The following is a 13,689-nucleotide window of genomic DNA, read 5'->3' on the forward strand; positions in this document are numbered from 1 at the left end:
TTTGAGTGTTTTGACCGAAGCCGAAAGCAGTAACGTTTTTGTCGACCCGATGTTAGAAAAGATCACCGAAAGTACTGGCTTGGTAGAAACTTGAAAAGCATGCAAAGCTCTGTTTAGACGTTAGCCAGTCGTCTTAAGACTTAGTTTTGTCTTCCGTCGATATGTATCTTCCGGGCGAATGTTACATTTTCTTCGTCTTGTTCCGTCGAAGTCTTTTTCAATGGGATCTTCAATTCAATGAGTAAATGGTCACTCTTCCTTAGAGGAGGTCAAACGCCTGTTTGGGATGTTTATTCCGTTTGTTTTTCACTAAAACAAAGCTTCCTCCGTATTTGTGCGATTTAAGATTACCTATGTCTGCCCTAGTTACACTTAACTCTAGCTGCGTCCTGGTTCCTGGCGAGCCCAATAGTAGATATGACCAAGTCGGCCCCAGGAAAAGGAAAGCAGATGAGTTAATTGAAAATCTCCAAAGGTACAACCAGAGCAACGAAGTATCCGACGAAGATGATTTTGAGCTCGAACCTGAAGTCTCAGAAACAAAGCTGACCCAAGACCTCTCCAAATATGTTGCCCTTGATTGCGAAATGGTTCAGACAGTACGAAGTAGCAATGCGTTGGCCAGATGTACTATAGTATCCACGAATGGAACAACAATTTACGACAAGTACGTTAAGCCTTATGCGAAGATCACTGATTATCGATCGCAGTTTAGCGGTGTGCACCCTGAACACATGAAAAATGCCACCCCATTCAGCGTGGCCCAACGACAGGTATGAAGTGTTTTACTTGCTGATTGAATTGGTTCATGCCTATTTATTCTCAGACCCGTTTACTTTTCGTTACATACTACATCGAGAAAATGAGCGTCACAAGCTTCAAGTCAAGTTTTACTCTGATTGAATGTTATCACGTAAAAGCGTTCCAAAAACAAAAATTCAAAGCCATTTTGAATTATTTTTGTTAGTTTTTGAAACAAATATTGGAATGTTTATTTTTGGACTGGTTTTTCTTTCAAACAGTTTTGATGATCGAAATATTACTTAGTTATTTAAAATCGCCATTAGTAACGGAGCTCATAAATAGAACTAAATTTCAACTGTGACGTTTTTCGTGTAAATTTTGTCTTGGTAATAAAATTGAGTTTTGAGTTAAGATTGTTGGTTTCTCTGTTTTTCTTCTAGGTTGTGAACTGATAGCACATTAATCCGATAGTTTTTTGCTGATGGTTTTTCTGCGTTATGGTTGTCGATGAAACTCTGTTTAATTTCCGAATTGTGAATACCAACTTGCATATAATACATATATGGCACTCGTGGATACTATTTGAGCAGTACATGTCTATTTCCCAATAAGATTTTGTCGGACAATTTTGATTGATTTTCTGCTTATTGGTTGTCGGCTTTACTTCTGTCGGCTTAGTTGTTTTCTACAATTTTCCGATATCTTTTATGAGATCGTAAGATTTTGACCCCAATTTTTTGAACACCTAAAATCAGGTCCACTTAGAACTCTTTGAAAAACTAATTCAATTGAGCTTAAAAAACGTTTGGTTTTTTGTTTTTCAACGGAAACACCAGTCGAAGTCATCTTTGACAGTTCTTGAGTGTCTTGCTGTTTTAATCCTATACTTGTGAGAGCGAATGCTTTGTAATCGTGATTTAGTTTTTCATCAGTGAACAACGTTCGTACAAATCTGTAAATAAAATGAAATTGCTTTTTATCGAATTTTTTCTTCCAGGCTCCTTAGTACTCGGTCTTGAGTCAAAGCGGTTGCCTTCGCACAATAAGGCCTGGAATACGAGTCGCACAATAAGGCCTGGAATACGAGTCCCGGTTGCACCTTGTTTGTTTGCACTATGTATGAAGTTGAATTTGTTTCCAAGAAAAATTGAATTGTCGGACTTTCGTTTTGTTTTGCTAATGTTTTTTGGCCCATATACCACATCAGGGATTTTTTTGCGCCGGAGACATTTAATTGGGGTTTGTTTTCCTCTTAATTTCTAAATTTTCTAAACCTGACTTATAATATAGATATTTTTGTTTTTTTAACTTTATTCCGCCTTAGTAGTTGTGACTTATGGTTTATCGGAATGCTCATATTGTCTTGTGTCGTTGGATTGCAAATTTTGGTCATTATTATAAAATATTTTAGGTAGTTCTTTGTGTTTCGAAACTTAATCGCTCATTTTTTGTTTGTTTTCGGCTTAATCAAGGCCTACCAAATTTTTGCCGATTTAGTGGCTGCTCGTTAAATAATACCCCCAACCTTATTTAATGCTAGTTGTCTTTTTTGTTTTCTTTATACCCTTGCGTTTTATCGCAAATGCTGCGAAAATCCATTTTGCCTGTGTTGAAATTTGTTCAAGGGTTGAACCTTTTCTATAATTCATTCTTTTTTGTTCAACCGTGCGCGTAAGTTTTTTCAATTTCTTTTCTGTAAAGTTGTTTTTGTTGGTGGGAATCTCTATCTTTGGAAAGGTATTTTCTTTCCGCTTCATAACAACTGAATTTTTGACCATTTCTTTTTTTCTGCTTGGTTTTAAATATTGATTTTGTTGACCATTTTTTTTTGATTTATTGACCATTTCATTGATTTTGTTAACCATTTCTTTTTTTCTGCTTGGTTTCATTTGATTTTTTTCTGGCATCTATTATATATTAAAACGCGGGCTTCAATATCTCGCCACGTTTAAACTTTTTCAGTGTATAATTTTTGCATATTTAACGAAAGAATTTTTTCGCATTTTAGGTTGTATCGGATATTGCAATGGTTAAGAATTTTTTTTCGATTTTCCAGTTTGAATTTACTGGCAATTTCACCAAGTTTTAAATAAGCAGCCCAATACTGAGATTCTGTCAGGATTCCCCATGGGGTTGCGAGTTCGGCCTTCAATTATGAATGCACAAATCATTTTAGTGTACGAGATACGACGATTTTTGTGATTTTTTCTAAAATTTTCTGAAAACTCAAATTAGAAATTAATATACCAAAGTTGAAGTTCACAATCCTGTAGCTGGGTGCTTTCAGAGTACTCTCAAGGGTTGCGAATTTGGCCTCCAATTATGACTGCTCCAATCCTTAGATTTTTTGAGATATGACGTTTTATGTGATTTTTTTGATGTTTTTCAGAAAAATTATATTTTTTTCAAACTTTGAAATTTCTAACCTTGTAGTTGACTGCTGTCAGGGGACTCATAGGGGTTGATAATTTTGCCTCCAAATATGACTGCTCAAATCCTTGTAATTTTTGAGATATGACATTTTTTATGATTTTTTCCTAAATTTTCAGTTAACTTAGATTTGGAAAATTTCACAAAATTGATTAATCCAAACCTGTACTGGGGTGCTGTCAGGGTACTCTCAGGTGTTGTAAATCTTGCCTCCAAATGTGGCTACTCAAATATTTCTATTTTTCGAGACTTGACGTTTTTAGTGTTTTTATTAGAAAATTTTCGGTAAACAAATTTTAAAAGTTTCACGTAATATGAAATTTCGAACCATGTCGTTGGGTACCGTGAGGGTGCTCTTCGAAGTTGTAAGTCTTGCGTCCAAACGCGACTGCTTAATTGCTTTTAGTTTCCAAGATGTGTTGTTTTTTTGATTTTTCAAAAGTTTTCAAAGAACTTACAAAAAATGTTCAAAATATGAAACTCCTTACTTGATGAAGAGACAACCTTATCGTCAGCGTACAGCCAGGCGTCCCGAATCTTGCCTTTAAATATGAATGCTCAAATTTTTTAGTTTCCGAGATATGACGTTTTTTTATAATTTTTTTCGAGATTATTTTGAAATTCCCACCCCTATAGTAGGGTGCTCTCAGGTTACTCTCAGTGGTTGCAAATGTGGCCCCCAATTTTTTCCAGATGACTCTTAAGTTTTTGAGATGACGCTTTTATGGTTTTTCAAGTTTTGAAGTTTAAAATTTTTTTATTATAAAATTTGAAATTACAACCCTTTAATTGGGTGCTGTCAGAGTACACTAAAAGGCTGAAGATTCTGTTTCCAATGTATGCGGTTTTTCATGAGTTTTTAAAAATTCGAAGCACCGGAGGTGCGCAACACGCTAGTTTTTCTTTAAAACCAATGAAAATTTAAAATTCAATTTAATAATCGTTTTTTTTTTTTTTTTTAGTTCATTTTTTTCCTAGCTCTTATGTGTCTTGGCTCCTATAAAATGAATTGAATTTGTTCGTTATTCATATGTTTTTGTTTTGTTTACGCTAGCCTGCGTAGTTTATTAGCACGACTCTACTTTTTTTCCAATCTTACTCGCAAATAAAAATGCTCATTTGGTGGCACTTCTTATAATTACTGTCATTGAAAATTTCATAGGAATCAGTTTTTTGTTTTGTTTGTGGCTTTTGATTGATTATTGTTAGGTGTCCATAGCTGAGAGGGAAGGCCGCGTGACTCGCAGTCTCAACGCCACAGGTTCAAATCCGACACGAAGCAAACTTTTACTAATTTGAGACTTATTTCTACTTTTCTTATTTCACTTCACAAAGCTGTTTTTTTTTGTCGTTTTCTTGCCCGAATTTTCGAAGTGCAGCTTTGCCTCTATGTTGAAAAGTAATAGTGGTCTTCGGAGTTTACCGTCATTATTTGGGATTTCAAATTGCTGTCATTGATTGTCTTTTGAGTGATTTGTGCAATGCTGCCAACTTTTAAATGTTGGTTGGACTCAGACTAAAGTTCTTTCCTGTAATTTTTAATGTTTTTCATTTGCTAATTCGAAAGTGTTCTCTTTTCGTCTTTATTTTTCTGCATTGCAAGCTCTGCTTTGCCTGTGTGTGAAATGCTTGAATTTTTTCAAAGCATTCTTTTCCCAGTTTTGACGACAGTTACCTATAGTAGGCAATATGGGGGTGTTTTGACTAAATTGGCTCAAAGTCCAGAGGATCGCCTTCTCTTTTTAAAAGCTTAGTTATTTAAGCTTTTTTGTTGAGATTTAAAAGTTTTTGCTTTTTGTTTGTTTTGCAAGGTGCAGCTCCGCCGCTGTGGTTTTACTAAATTACTTAAATGCAAAGCCTTGAGAAGCATCAAACGTTGAGTAATGACTCTTTCCAATCTGTGCACTGACCGTCGTATGTAGGAAGGGCACATTTATTGTCTCCCTGTTTCCAAAATTATTTCTGACATGTTATAGAGCAATGTCAACATTCTGGGCTAATTTGCAAAAGTACAATCGTGTTGTTCAGACCACTGAAAGTGGGGAAGGGGAGGGACTTTGTCTTCGGGTGTCTCTGTTTTACTTTGATGATACAAAATGTTTTTTTTTTGTAATCCGTACCCATTGCGAAAGTTGAGGTTTGACATTATCTTCAAAAATCTAATTTTTGTCTGCCGTATAGGTTTCGTCTCATTTTCTGTCTGCTTACTTGCTGATATGTTTTTATAATCTTTCCATCCTAATTACACTTGCGATTAGCAAGTGTTATCAAACTGGAATAGACTTTTTTCGGGTTAACAACTTGTTTAACAGAATCAGTTGTATCTTGGTTCATAATGATTTCAAACTTCTATGTGTTACCAGCCAACTTAACCTGGAGGCAACGAATATGCCTTGGGCGGCAAAGTTCGAATCTGACCAGAGCTTGTTTTTTTTTCGAACGGAAAATATTCTGTTTCAAATAAAATTGTCGGCCAATTATTTCTCTGCTTAGCTCTTGGAATCGTTTTTTACTGCGCGCATTTATCTTAAATGTTGCTTTTAATGTTTTAATGCTTTTAACGTACAACATGTAATTTTACTTACTTTGATTTCTTATTTCCTTCGTTTTTTTGTTTCGCTAAAAAATTTCCTAGGCCCAAATCAATTCGGCCTTTTTTTTTATCGGCTTAGTGATTTAATTTTAGGTTGTAATAAGGGTAAGACAATTTAAGACTCACCTCGCTACTTTTCAAGTCCGTTTTATGCTTACCAATTGATTTGTTGAAACTTTTTTCTTTATGGAAATTTATTGCAAATATATTGGAAAAATTAGTTTTTTTTTCTCAAACGCATACTCCTCTATAGTCCCTTTTCACTTAACCCCTCTGTCTACAGCCTTCGAAACAGTCTGTGAGGGAATATTTAACCCATATTTTTGTGGGGGAATGTTTGAACCATATTTTCGTTTTTTTGCTGGAAAAGTTACCTCTCAGATCTGAGTTCTTATATTCAATTGGTAGAATAGTTTTGAAAAGCTCCCTGCATATGTGGCCACGCCCAATTTTTTCAACAAAGTTATGCCCTCCGATTAGTCTTCGGAAGCTAACCTCTCAAATCTGATATTGCGGGTTCAGTGGAGATAACAGGTAGTGGGAAGCTCCCCTGCTTTAACGAATACCTAGAAACTTTTTTACACAAAAAGTTATGGCCCTCGGAAAGGTCAATTTTTGATTTTTTGAGCGTTTTTTTTTTCGAAATTTTATGAGTTTTACTGAAAAGTACCTTTACATATTTCGGTTTTGGGTTTAATTCAGAAAACGGATTTTAAGAAGCTCCTTTGCATACCCAAATAAATTCAAATTGATATACCAGAAAAACCTATGGCCCTCGGAAAAGTCAAAATTTTGATTTTCTGACTGTTATTTTGAAAGTCACTGTTTTCTCGAAAACTACGCTTCCAAATCTGAAATTCAGGGTTCAATTGAAATTAAAGGTTGTGGAGTTTTGTGTGAGCCTCTGTGTGGAGTTTTGTGGCATTCAAAGTCGTCTAGAGTATGTCAAATTGTCCTGCTACCGGCTGCTGTAATACAGATTATCTATTTGTGTAGATCAGAGGCGTGATTAGTGGCAAATATGTAGTTGGGCACACAGTGCACAGAGACTTCGACTCGATCGGCTTCGATCACCCTGAAGACAAAGTCATTGATATCAACAAGTGAGTACTAGCATCTTCAGAAATTAGATAGATACTTTCAGCATTCTCGGTAACACAACGTAAATATGCAAACACAGCGTAATTGTGCGTAATCATGCTGCGTAATTAAATTTCAAACCTTGAATGCTCCCAAAGGATCTAAACAGTTTATCATTGACGAATTGAATTATTATGATGAAGCTTCTCGTTCTTTAATTCTAAGCTGGCTATGCTCTTGCTTTTTCCCTTCGTTTGTGAGTTTCAGGTATTCAACTATACTTACACAACTATGCTTACAAGGAGTGTACTGACTGTCATATTACGAAATCCTTTTTTTCCAGTCCTCGTCAAGAATAAAAGTGCTCATGTATTTGGTGGCCTTTAGCAGCAAAAACATTATATCTGTTTTTTTTTGCATTAGCATGTCTTTGTATTTGGTTTATTGGTGGCTAGTATTCGAGGCTTATCAAGCACCCCACCCATGGCGGAGATGCTAGGTCGTGAGGCGCGTCATGTCGGGGTTCGATTCCGGAACATCGCCTAAATCAGAATTTCGATTTGTTTAACCTTTCCTTCTTTTAAACCTTTTAGGGCTACTTTTGCTGTCTTCTAGCTTGTGTTTGCGAATTGCAACTTGGCCTCTGTTTTGAATTTTGTGTTGCTATTGCCACACCTGCGAATTTTTTGTAGGTAATTTTTCTGTTCACATTGTTCGGCTCTTACATAAATTGGCATGCGGGCGAATTAAGCCTTGACTAGCTTATGTAGTCCTATTACTTAAGCTTGTAAAGCTCCTCGTTACATTATTACTCAAGCAAATTTTGTGTGATAGTATGAACTCTCATTTTTTTCCAACGTAAGTCGCAAATATGTTCATTTTGAAAGTGTCCATTTTGATCCATAACCAGCTATTAAGTACAGCCAATGCTAAGGATATTAACACAGACTATTACATTACCAATAGCACTTTAGATTCAAGGTATCCTAGATCTGTAGAGTAGAGGTAGGGAAGGAGACCCGCAACGAAATAAGCGGGTTCGAACCTGGGCAGGGTCGGTTGTTTTAATGAACTTTTTGTATACTAGTAAAAATGCACCCGCTCTATAAATTGAGGCATTTTAGTTGGTAAATTTCTTTTTTTTTTCAAATTGACTGCTAATGCGTCATAATTGAATTGCGTCACATCGCATTTATGTAGACTTGTAATTGGCCTGCGTCTCTTAAGAAATTTTTTGGACTCAAAGTTTTACTCATTCAGTTTTTCTGAAGAGGTTACTGGTCACATTTTTGCTTATGTATGCGAATGGCACCTTTACCTCTGTGTAAAATTGATGCTTATGTGAGGTGGAGGAAAAAGAGTCAAAATTTCCTTGTTCCTTTTTCTACTTTCTACGTTCCTTTTTCTGATCAGTCCAGTCTTACGCGTTCAACTCTGTTTGAAATCGTTTTTGATAAGTCTTCGGTTCTGCTCAATGCAGGACCAGCCATAGAGGAGGGTGCTGCCATCCATTTCGCCGCAAAAGGTCCCACCTTGAGGAGTTGAATGACACTATGACCCATCCAAGCGTGGCCGAAGTGGGATTTGAACGCATGACCCTCGTGTTGAGATGCGTGCCTAACCCACTGGCCACGGATGTTTGAAACCGCCGATGATTTTATTCGAATGAAACTCGGAAAAGTAAAAAAAAATTGCTGCATGTCGGTTTGCTTGTTGTTAATTGGTGAAAACATCTTATATAAGCTAGTTTCACAAAATTTTGATTTTTTGTTATGAAAAAATATGAAACTGGCCCAAGTTTTTACACCGAAGACTTTAGTCAAGGTGTTATGGTATCGTGTAACGGGTTTTTTTTTTTAATGTTGTCTGTTGTCAAGTGTCGACAAATAACGTCCACAGTTATCAATTATCATGTGGGCTGGACTATATCGCGCTATGTCACGTGATTGCGTATGTTTGTTTCTTTATTTGTTCATCTTTATTTATTTAATTATCTGTTCTTCTATTCGTATAATTATGTTTAGTTTGCTTATATTTATTTATAATTTATGTATGTACATATTTATTTTTGTTTATTTTTATCACGTGTTTTGCTTATTTATTTAATTATTCTTTCTTTCATTTAGTTTTGCTTTTATTATTTCTGCGTGTGTATTTATTTAATTTATTTATTTTCATTTATTTATATTATGGGTCTGTTTGTTTGGTTATTTGTTCATGGGAAATTTTGGTGTATACATGTGTTAGTACGATTTTTAGTTCTAGAAGTGTTATTTTATGATCTTCGTTGATATATCAAAAATTTGACCTATACATGTGTTAGTACGATTTTTAGTTCTAGAACTGTTATTTCAGGCTCTTTCTCGATATAGCAAAATTTTGGTGTATACATGTATTAGTACGATTTTTTGTTCTAGAACTGTTATTCTTCAATTATTAGTTGTTCAAGTTGTTTGGTTTTTGCTTCAGTTTCTATGCCTTCGGTGTATTGCGCGTAGCGCCTATGTTTATTACTTGAGATTAGCAAGCTTACCAAATCAACTGTCGGAGTTGAAACCAATTACCTTAAACAGCTAATTTAGTAAGATCACTTTTGTTTTGAGCGCTGTACTGCAGAACTTTAAAATCTGGATGTTTTTTAAAACTAAGAAAAAACTTAAAACTCAAAATAATGATCATAAGAATGGGTAGAAAATGATATCATGTTATAGTCCTTTAGTTATATCGTAATTCGATTGGTTTATTTTACGAATTGCTGTGAAAAATATTTTTCAGCTTAACAAACAATTGAAAGAAGTTTTTTTTTCACTTTTTAAGACGTTGTTCCGACCCTTGAAACTGGACAGGAGTTTTGAATTCGGGTGTTTTTTTTTGTTACCTGCGCATAATCAGATACCACAAATATTCATCGGAATGGGTCGAGTGATATGTCAAATCAAAGACTTTTCAGATCAAAGGATTTGAAAAATGTCAAAAAATTAAGTCTCGAGAAAAGCGGGTTTGAAATTTTAGAGATTGAGTCTTATTTAGGGCGAGTAACGCGAGCGTGGAACGTTCGCTGTATAGAAATTGACTTTTTTTCAGACGTTTACCCTAACTTGATTTTACTATAAAGAAAACCAGTTTTGGATGTTTCAAGTTCGTATAGGCTCAAGTTAAAAGTTAAGCTCGATCTTGTATCTAATATCAAAAGAAAAATGTGGTTTATTTTTTTATTTCAATTTGATCCATATTTTTCAAAATAGGTTGCTCTTAGAAGAGATGTGAAGCATTCATTATTTTCGATATATGAAAAGATTCAAAGAAATGTTTTTTTTTATGTGAAAGTGCTTCCAAAATTTGGTGATTTTTCGCTATTTATTTCATTAACTCTTTTGCAACTTTCTAGTGGCTATATTCGTTTGTGTCTCTGCCCTTTTAGTTACCAGAGCAATGTTTTTCTTTAATTACAGTTAAATGCTTCACATTAAAATATTAAATGCTTCACATTTTCTTCTAAGAGCAACCTATTTTGAAAAATATGTATCAAAATAAATTAAAAAAATAAACCACACATTGGTGTTCCTAGTGATTTTGACTTTGTTCAGTTTGCAAAACTATCCTGAAACAAAATTTCAATTTGTATTTCTGTTTCCTTTTGGTTGAGGACCAGTTTAACTAAAACAAGCGTTCTTGCAATCGTAGTGTTATAAGTATTAGGGATTTAAATTATACGGAAAAAATGAATTTTCTAACACGTTTTGCTCAAATTGGGTTAGGATTAGACAAAAAAGATGAGAACGAAAATTGCTTAGAATTTCATCAGGATTAATATAGTGCAACTTTTTCTCCGAAATTCTCAACCAAAATTTTAACCCAAATATGGGTCATTTTGGCTTTTTAATTAATCAAGAATTACACTGAAACTATTTTGTTAATTGATGAGAAATATATACCACAAGAAGCTTTTCATACAGCCCAACAAAGCTTCAGAAAAGTTAAATCTCAAAAAATTAGCATAAATTGTTTAAAATTTGTTTATAAGCAAAGATTTTGGGTTTTATATAGTGAAAATCACATTTGACTATCAAGCAAAAATATTTTCTCTTATACAGGTTTTTGGAGATTTAACCCTTCCAGAACTTTTTTGAGCTGTGTAAGAAGCTTCTTGTGATATATATTTCTCATCAATTACCAAAGTAGTTTCAGCCTAATTCTTGATTCATTGATGAAAGCCAAAATTACCCATTTTTGGGGTAAAATTTTGGTTGAGATTTTCGGAGAAAAATTTGCATCATATTAACTTTGATGAGATTCTAAGCAACTTTTGTTCTGTTCACTTTTTTTCTAATCTTGACCCAATTTGAGAAAAACGCGTTTGAAAATTCAAGTTTGGTTCGTTTTGTCACGATAACTTAAATCAGCACTGTAGTCATTTTCTTAGTGCAAAGATTTGGTCTAATGAAATCGCGTATCTTGTTATATTCGTTTTATTGATCGCATTCTTTGCTGCCTGGTATCTTGACACGAATAGACCCTGGAAAAATAGTTCTGGCAAATGACTCTTGGGCCGATGGTCCGGTTGATCCCGTAGTCGCCGATGTTTTTGTTCCAATTATTGAAAAAAGGGGATGAAATTTTAGTCATCGGGAGCGTTTTAATTTCTTTGTTTTAAACACAAAGTGAGATACCACAAATAATCATCTGAATGGCTCGAATGTCATAACGGAACCCTTTCAGTCTCGGTTCTGAGGAATTTAAAAAACTTTCGAGATACCGGTTGGAAATTTTGAGTTTTAGTCTTATTTTGAGTGAGGTTTTCATTTAAGTAGTGAAACATTTAAATCACTAGTGTTCTACATCTTCGTATGGTTCTCACATCACACCATGCCTAAAAACGATACCAATTTGAATTAAAAAATATATATTTTGTGGTTTTTGAGAGTCGATGAACGTAGTTCTTATATACGTCGCGATGGTTTTTTTTGTTTTTTTTTCAGGCTCAAAATTACTCATTCACTGTTTGACTTTTGATTTATTTTTAAGTTGATTTCTTTTTAAATGAAGGCAAACTCCACTATCGAATAGCAAAGTGTAAAGGTTACAAGAAACGTAATCGAATTCTTGTTTCTAAATTGAATTTTGATTTTCAGATTCAGCAGAACAAAAAAATTATTTATCGTTTCAGTTTCCTCAAGTTCGCTTAGTTGATTTGAAAAGTGTCAAGCATAATTTCTTCCAGAATTTCAAAGAGCTTTAAGGTCATATATTTTCCATACCAACAAGTCAGTTTCCTTCCGTTCATTGAATCTTTTCAGCTGTCTGTTGGCTATGTTTTTTTAAAAGTTTTTGTTCCGACCATTGATTATGGGGAAGAACTTTGTATTCGGGTGTGTTTTAACTTTTTTTTCTGTTTTCCACGCTGAACCAGATACCACAAATAATCATTAGACTGGGCTGAGTGATATATCATATTAAAGCCCTTTCAGTCGTGATTCGAACGACATTAAAAGATTTGAAAATTTTTTCCCAGTGTTGAGAAAAACAGGTTTCAAATTTTTGATTTCAGGCTTCGAGCGAATAAAGCAAGCGAGCAGACTTACAACAGCTTAATTAGGATGAATTAAAATTTTAAGCCCTAAAAACTTAACTTTAACTTTCAAGTAAGGAAAGTCTTCGTTATTTGCGAAGGTTAAGGTCTTGATGAGCGTTACAAGCATGACAATCTGAAGTCGTATTAGTTATACTTCTTGAACTTAACTCAAAGCCTCTCGTTGCAGAAACACCGATGCTATAAAAAGAAATCTTCTGTATTTTTTGTCGTCTAGAGTCAGTTTTTTGCTGTTGTGTTTTGCGGAACTTAAAATGCATATACGTTGCGGAGGTCTTTTAAATAGACTGTTTGATGAGTAAGAGGTGTTGTTCTAGGCTGGCTGCTGTAAGACAACTGCTGGGTTTGAATGCGAATGACAAGTTTAGTGTCTCGCTGAAGAGAATGACCAAGGCCCTGTTCGACGTAGACATCCAGACAGGCGAGCATTGCTCCTACCAGGATGCCTGGGCTACGATGAAGATATTTCTGCTGTCACGGAACCCATCACAAATACAACACAATGTAGTACTCCCTCCCGCTGAACCCAAGAAACGCCCATATGCGATGGTAGCGACAACCAACAACGACAACGAAAGAGATACCAATTTGGATAGACACGTGCCCCTGTTGAAAAAAGTTAAACAGAACAACGAAGACCAAGACTTAAGTACCCAAAATTATGAGTTGAACAACCCGTATGATATGTATTTGGCCGATGAGTACTGGCTATGATTTATAAATAATAATGCCAACTAAATTTTACAAATTCACATCAACCTAGCTTTACATTTTACCATACTAGATATTCGAAGGTTGAGTATCGGGAACTGAACTGTTCCAGTGATGTCCAGTTAAAAAATTAAACCGTTTTTTAGACCATTAACCAGTTAATTTTTTTTTTAAGAAATCGGTTTAACCAATTGTGCTTTAAAATATTGATAAAACAAATTTTATAGTAATTGATGCAAGTTTCAAAAGTGTTCGGAAAGCAAATTTTGTAGATGGAGCAGGACTGAGTGAAGGTTTAGTGTGGCGCAAAAAAAACATTTCCTTGGCGTTACTTAGATTCAGAATGCAGTCTTGGAAAACTAATGCATGGTCCAGTAAATTGGTTAAAAAGACCTATATTTAACCCAATTGGTTTAAGCAATTGATTATTGGTTAAATTAGTTTAACAAACCAATTGTAAACAAATGGTTATATTGGACATCACTGAACTATTCGGGACGCAGTGAGGCGGTCGCTAAAACGACAGTTAAATATATTTCGA

At 34.7% G+C, this 13,689-nt stretch overlaps 1 protein-coding gene across 1 annotated transcript; it reads left to right on the plus strand.

Annotated features, from left to right (window-relative positions):
* The first annotated feature begins 278 nt into the window (after window positions 1-278).
* Window positions 279-13,205, plus strand: LOC134851496 (uncharacterized). The gene is made up of 3 exons (XM_063867616.1): window positions 279-773; window positions 6,764-6,870; window positions 12,755-13,205. The coding sequence occupies exons 1-3, from the start codon at window positions 354-356 to the stop codon at window positions 13,149-13,151; spliced, it is 924 nt and encodes a 307-aa protein (XP_063723686.1). The 5' UTR covers window positions 279-353; the 3' UTR covers window positions 13,152-13,205.
* Window positions 13,206-13,689: the final 484 nt, after the last annotated feature.

The sequence above is a fragment of the Symsagittifera roscoffensis genome, chromosome 7, assembly GCF_963678635.1.
Source record: "Symsagittifera roscoffensis chromosome 7, txSymRosc1.1, whole genome shotgun sequence".
Lineage (NCBI taxonomy): Eukaryota > Metazoa > Xenacoelomorpha > Acoela > Convolutidae > Symsagittifera > Symsagittifera roscoffensis.

Bases quoted from the DNA above. Each gene is read 5' to 3' on its own strand.
- LOC134851496 (XM_063867616.1), top strand. From the start codon at position 354: ATGTCTGCCCTAGTTACACTTAACTCTAGCTGCGTCCTGGTTCCTGGC. The intron at 774-6,763 runs GTATGAAGTGTT...CTATTTGTGTAG, and splicing joins TCAGCGTGGCCCAACGACAG to ATCAGAGGCGTGATTAGTGG. The intron at 6,871-12,754 runs GTGAGTACTAGC...GTGTTGTTCTAG, and splicing joins AAAGTCATTGATATCAACAA to GCTGGCTGCTGTAAGACAAC.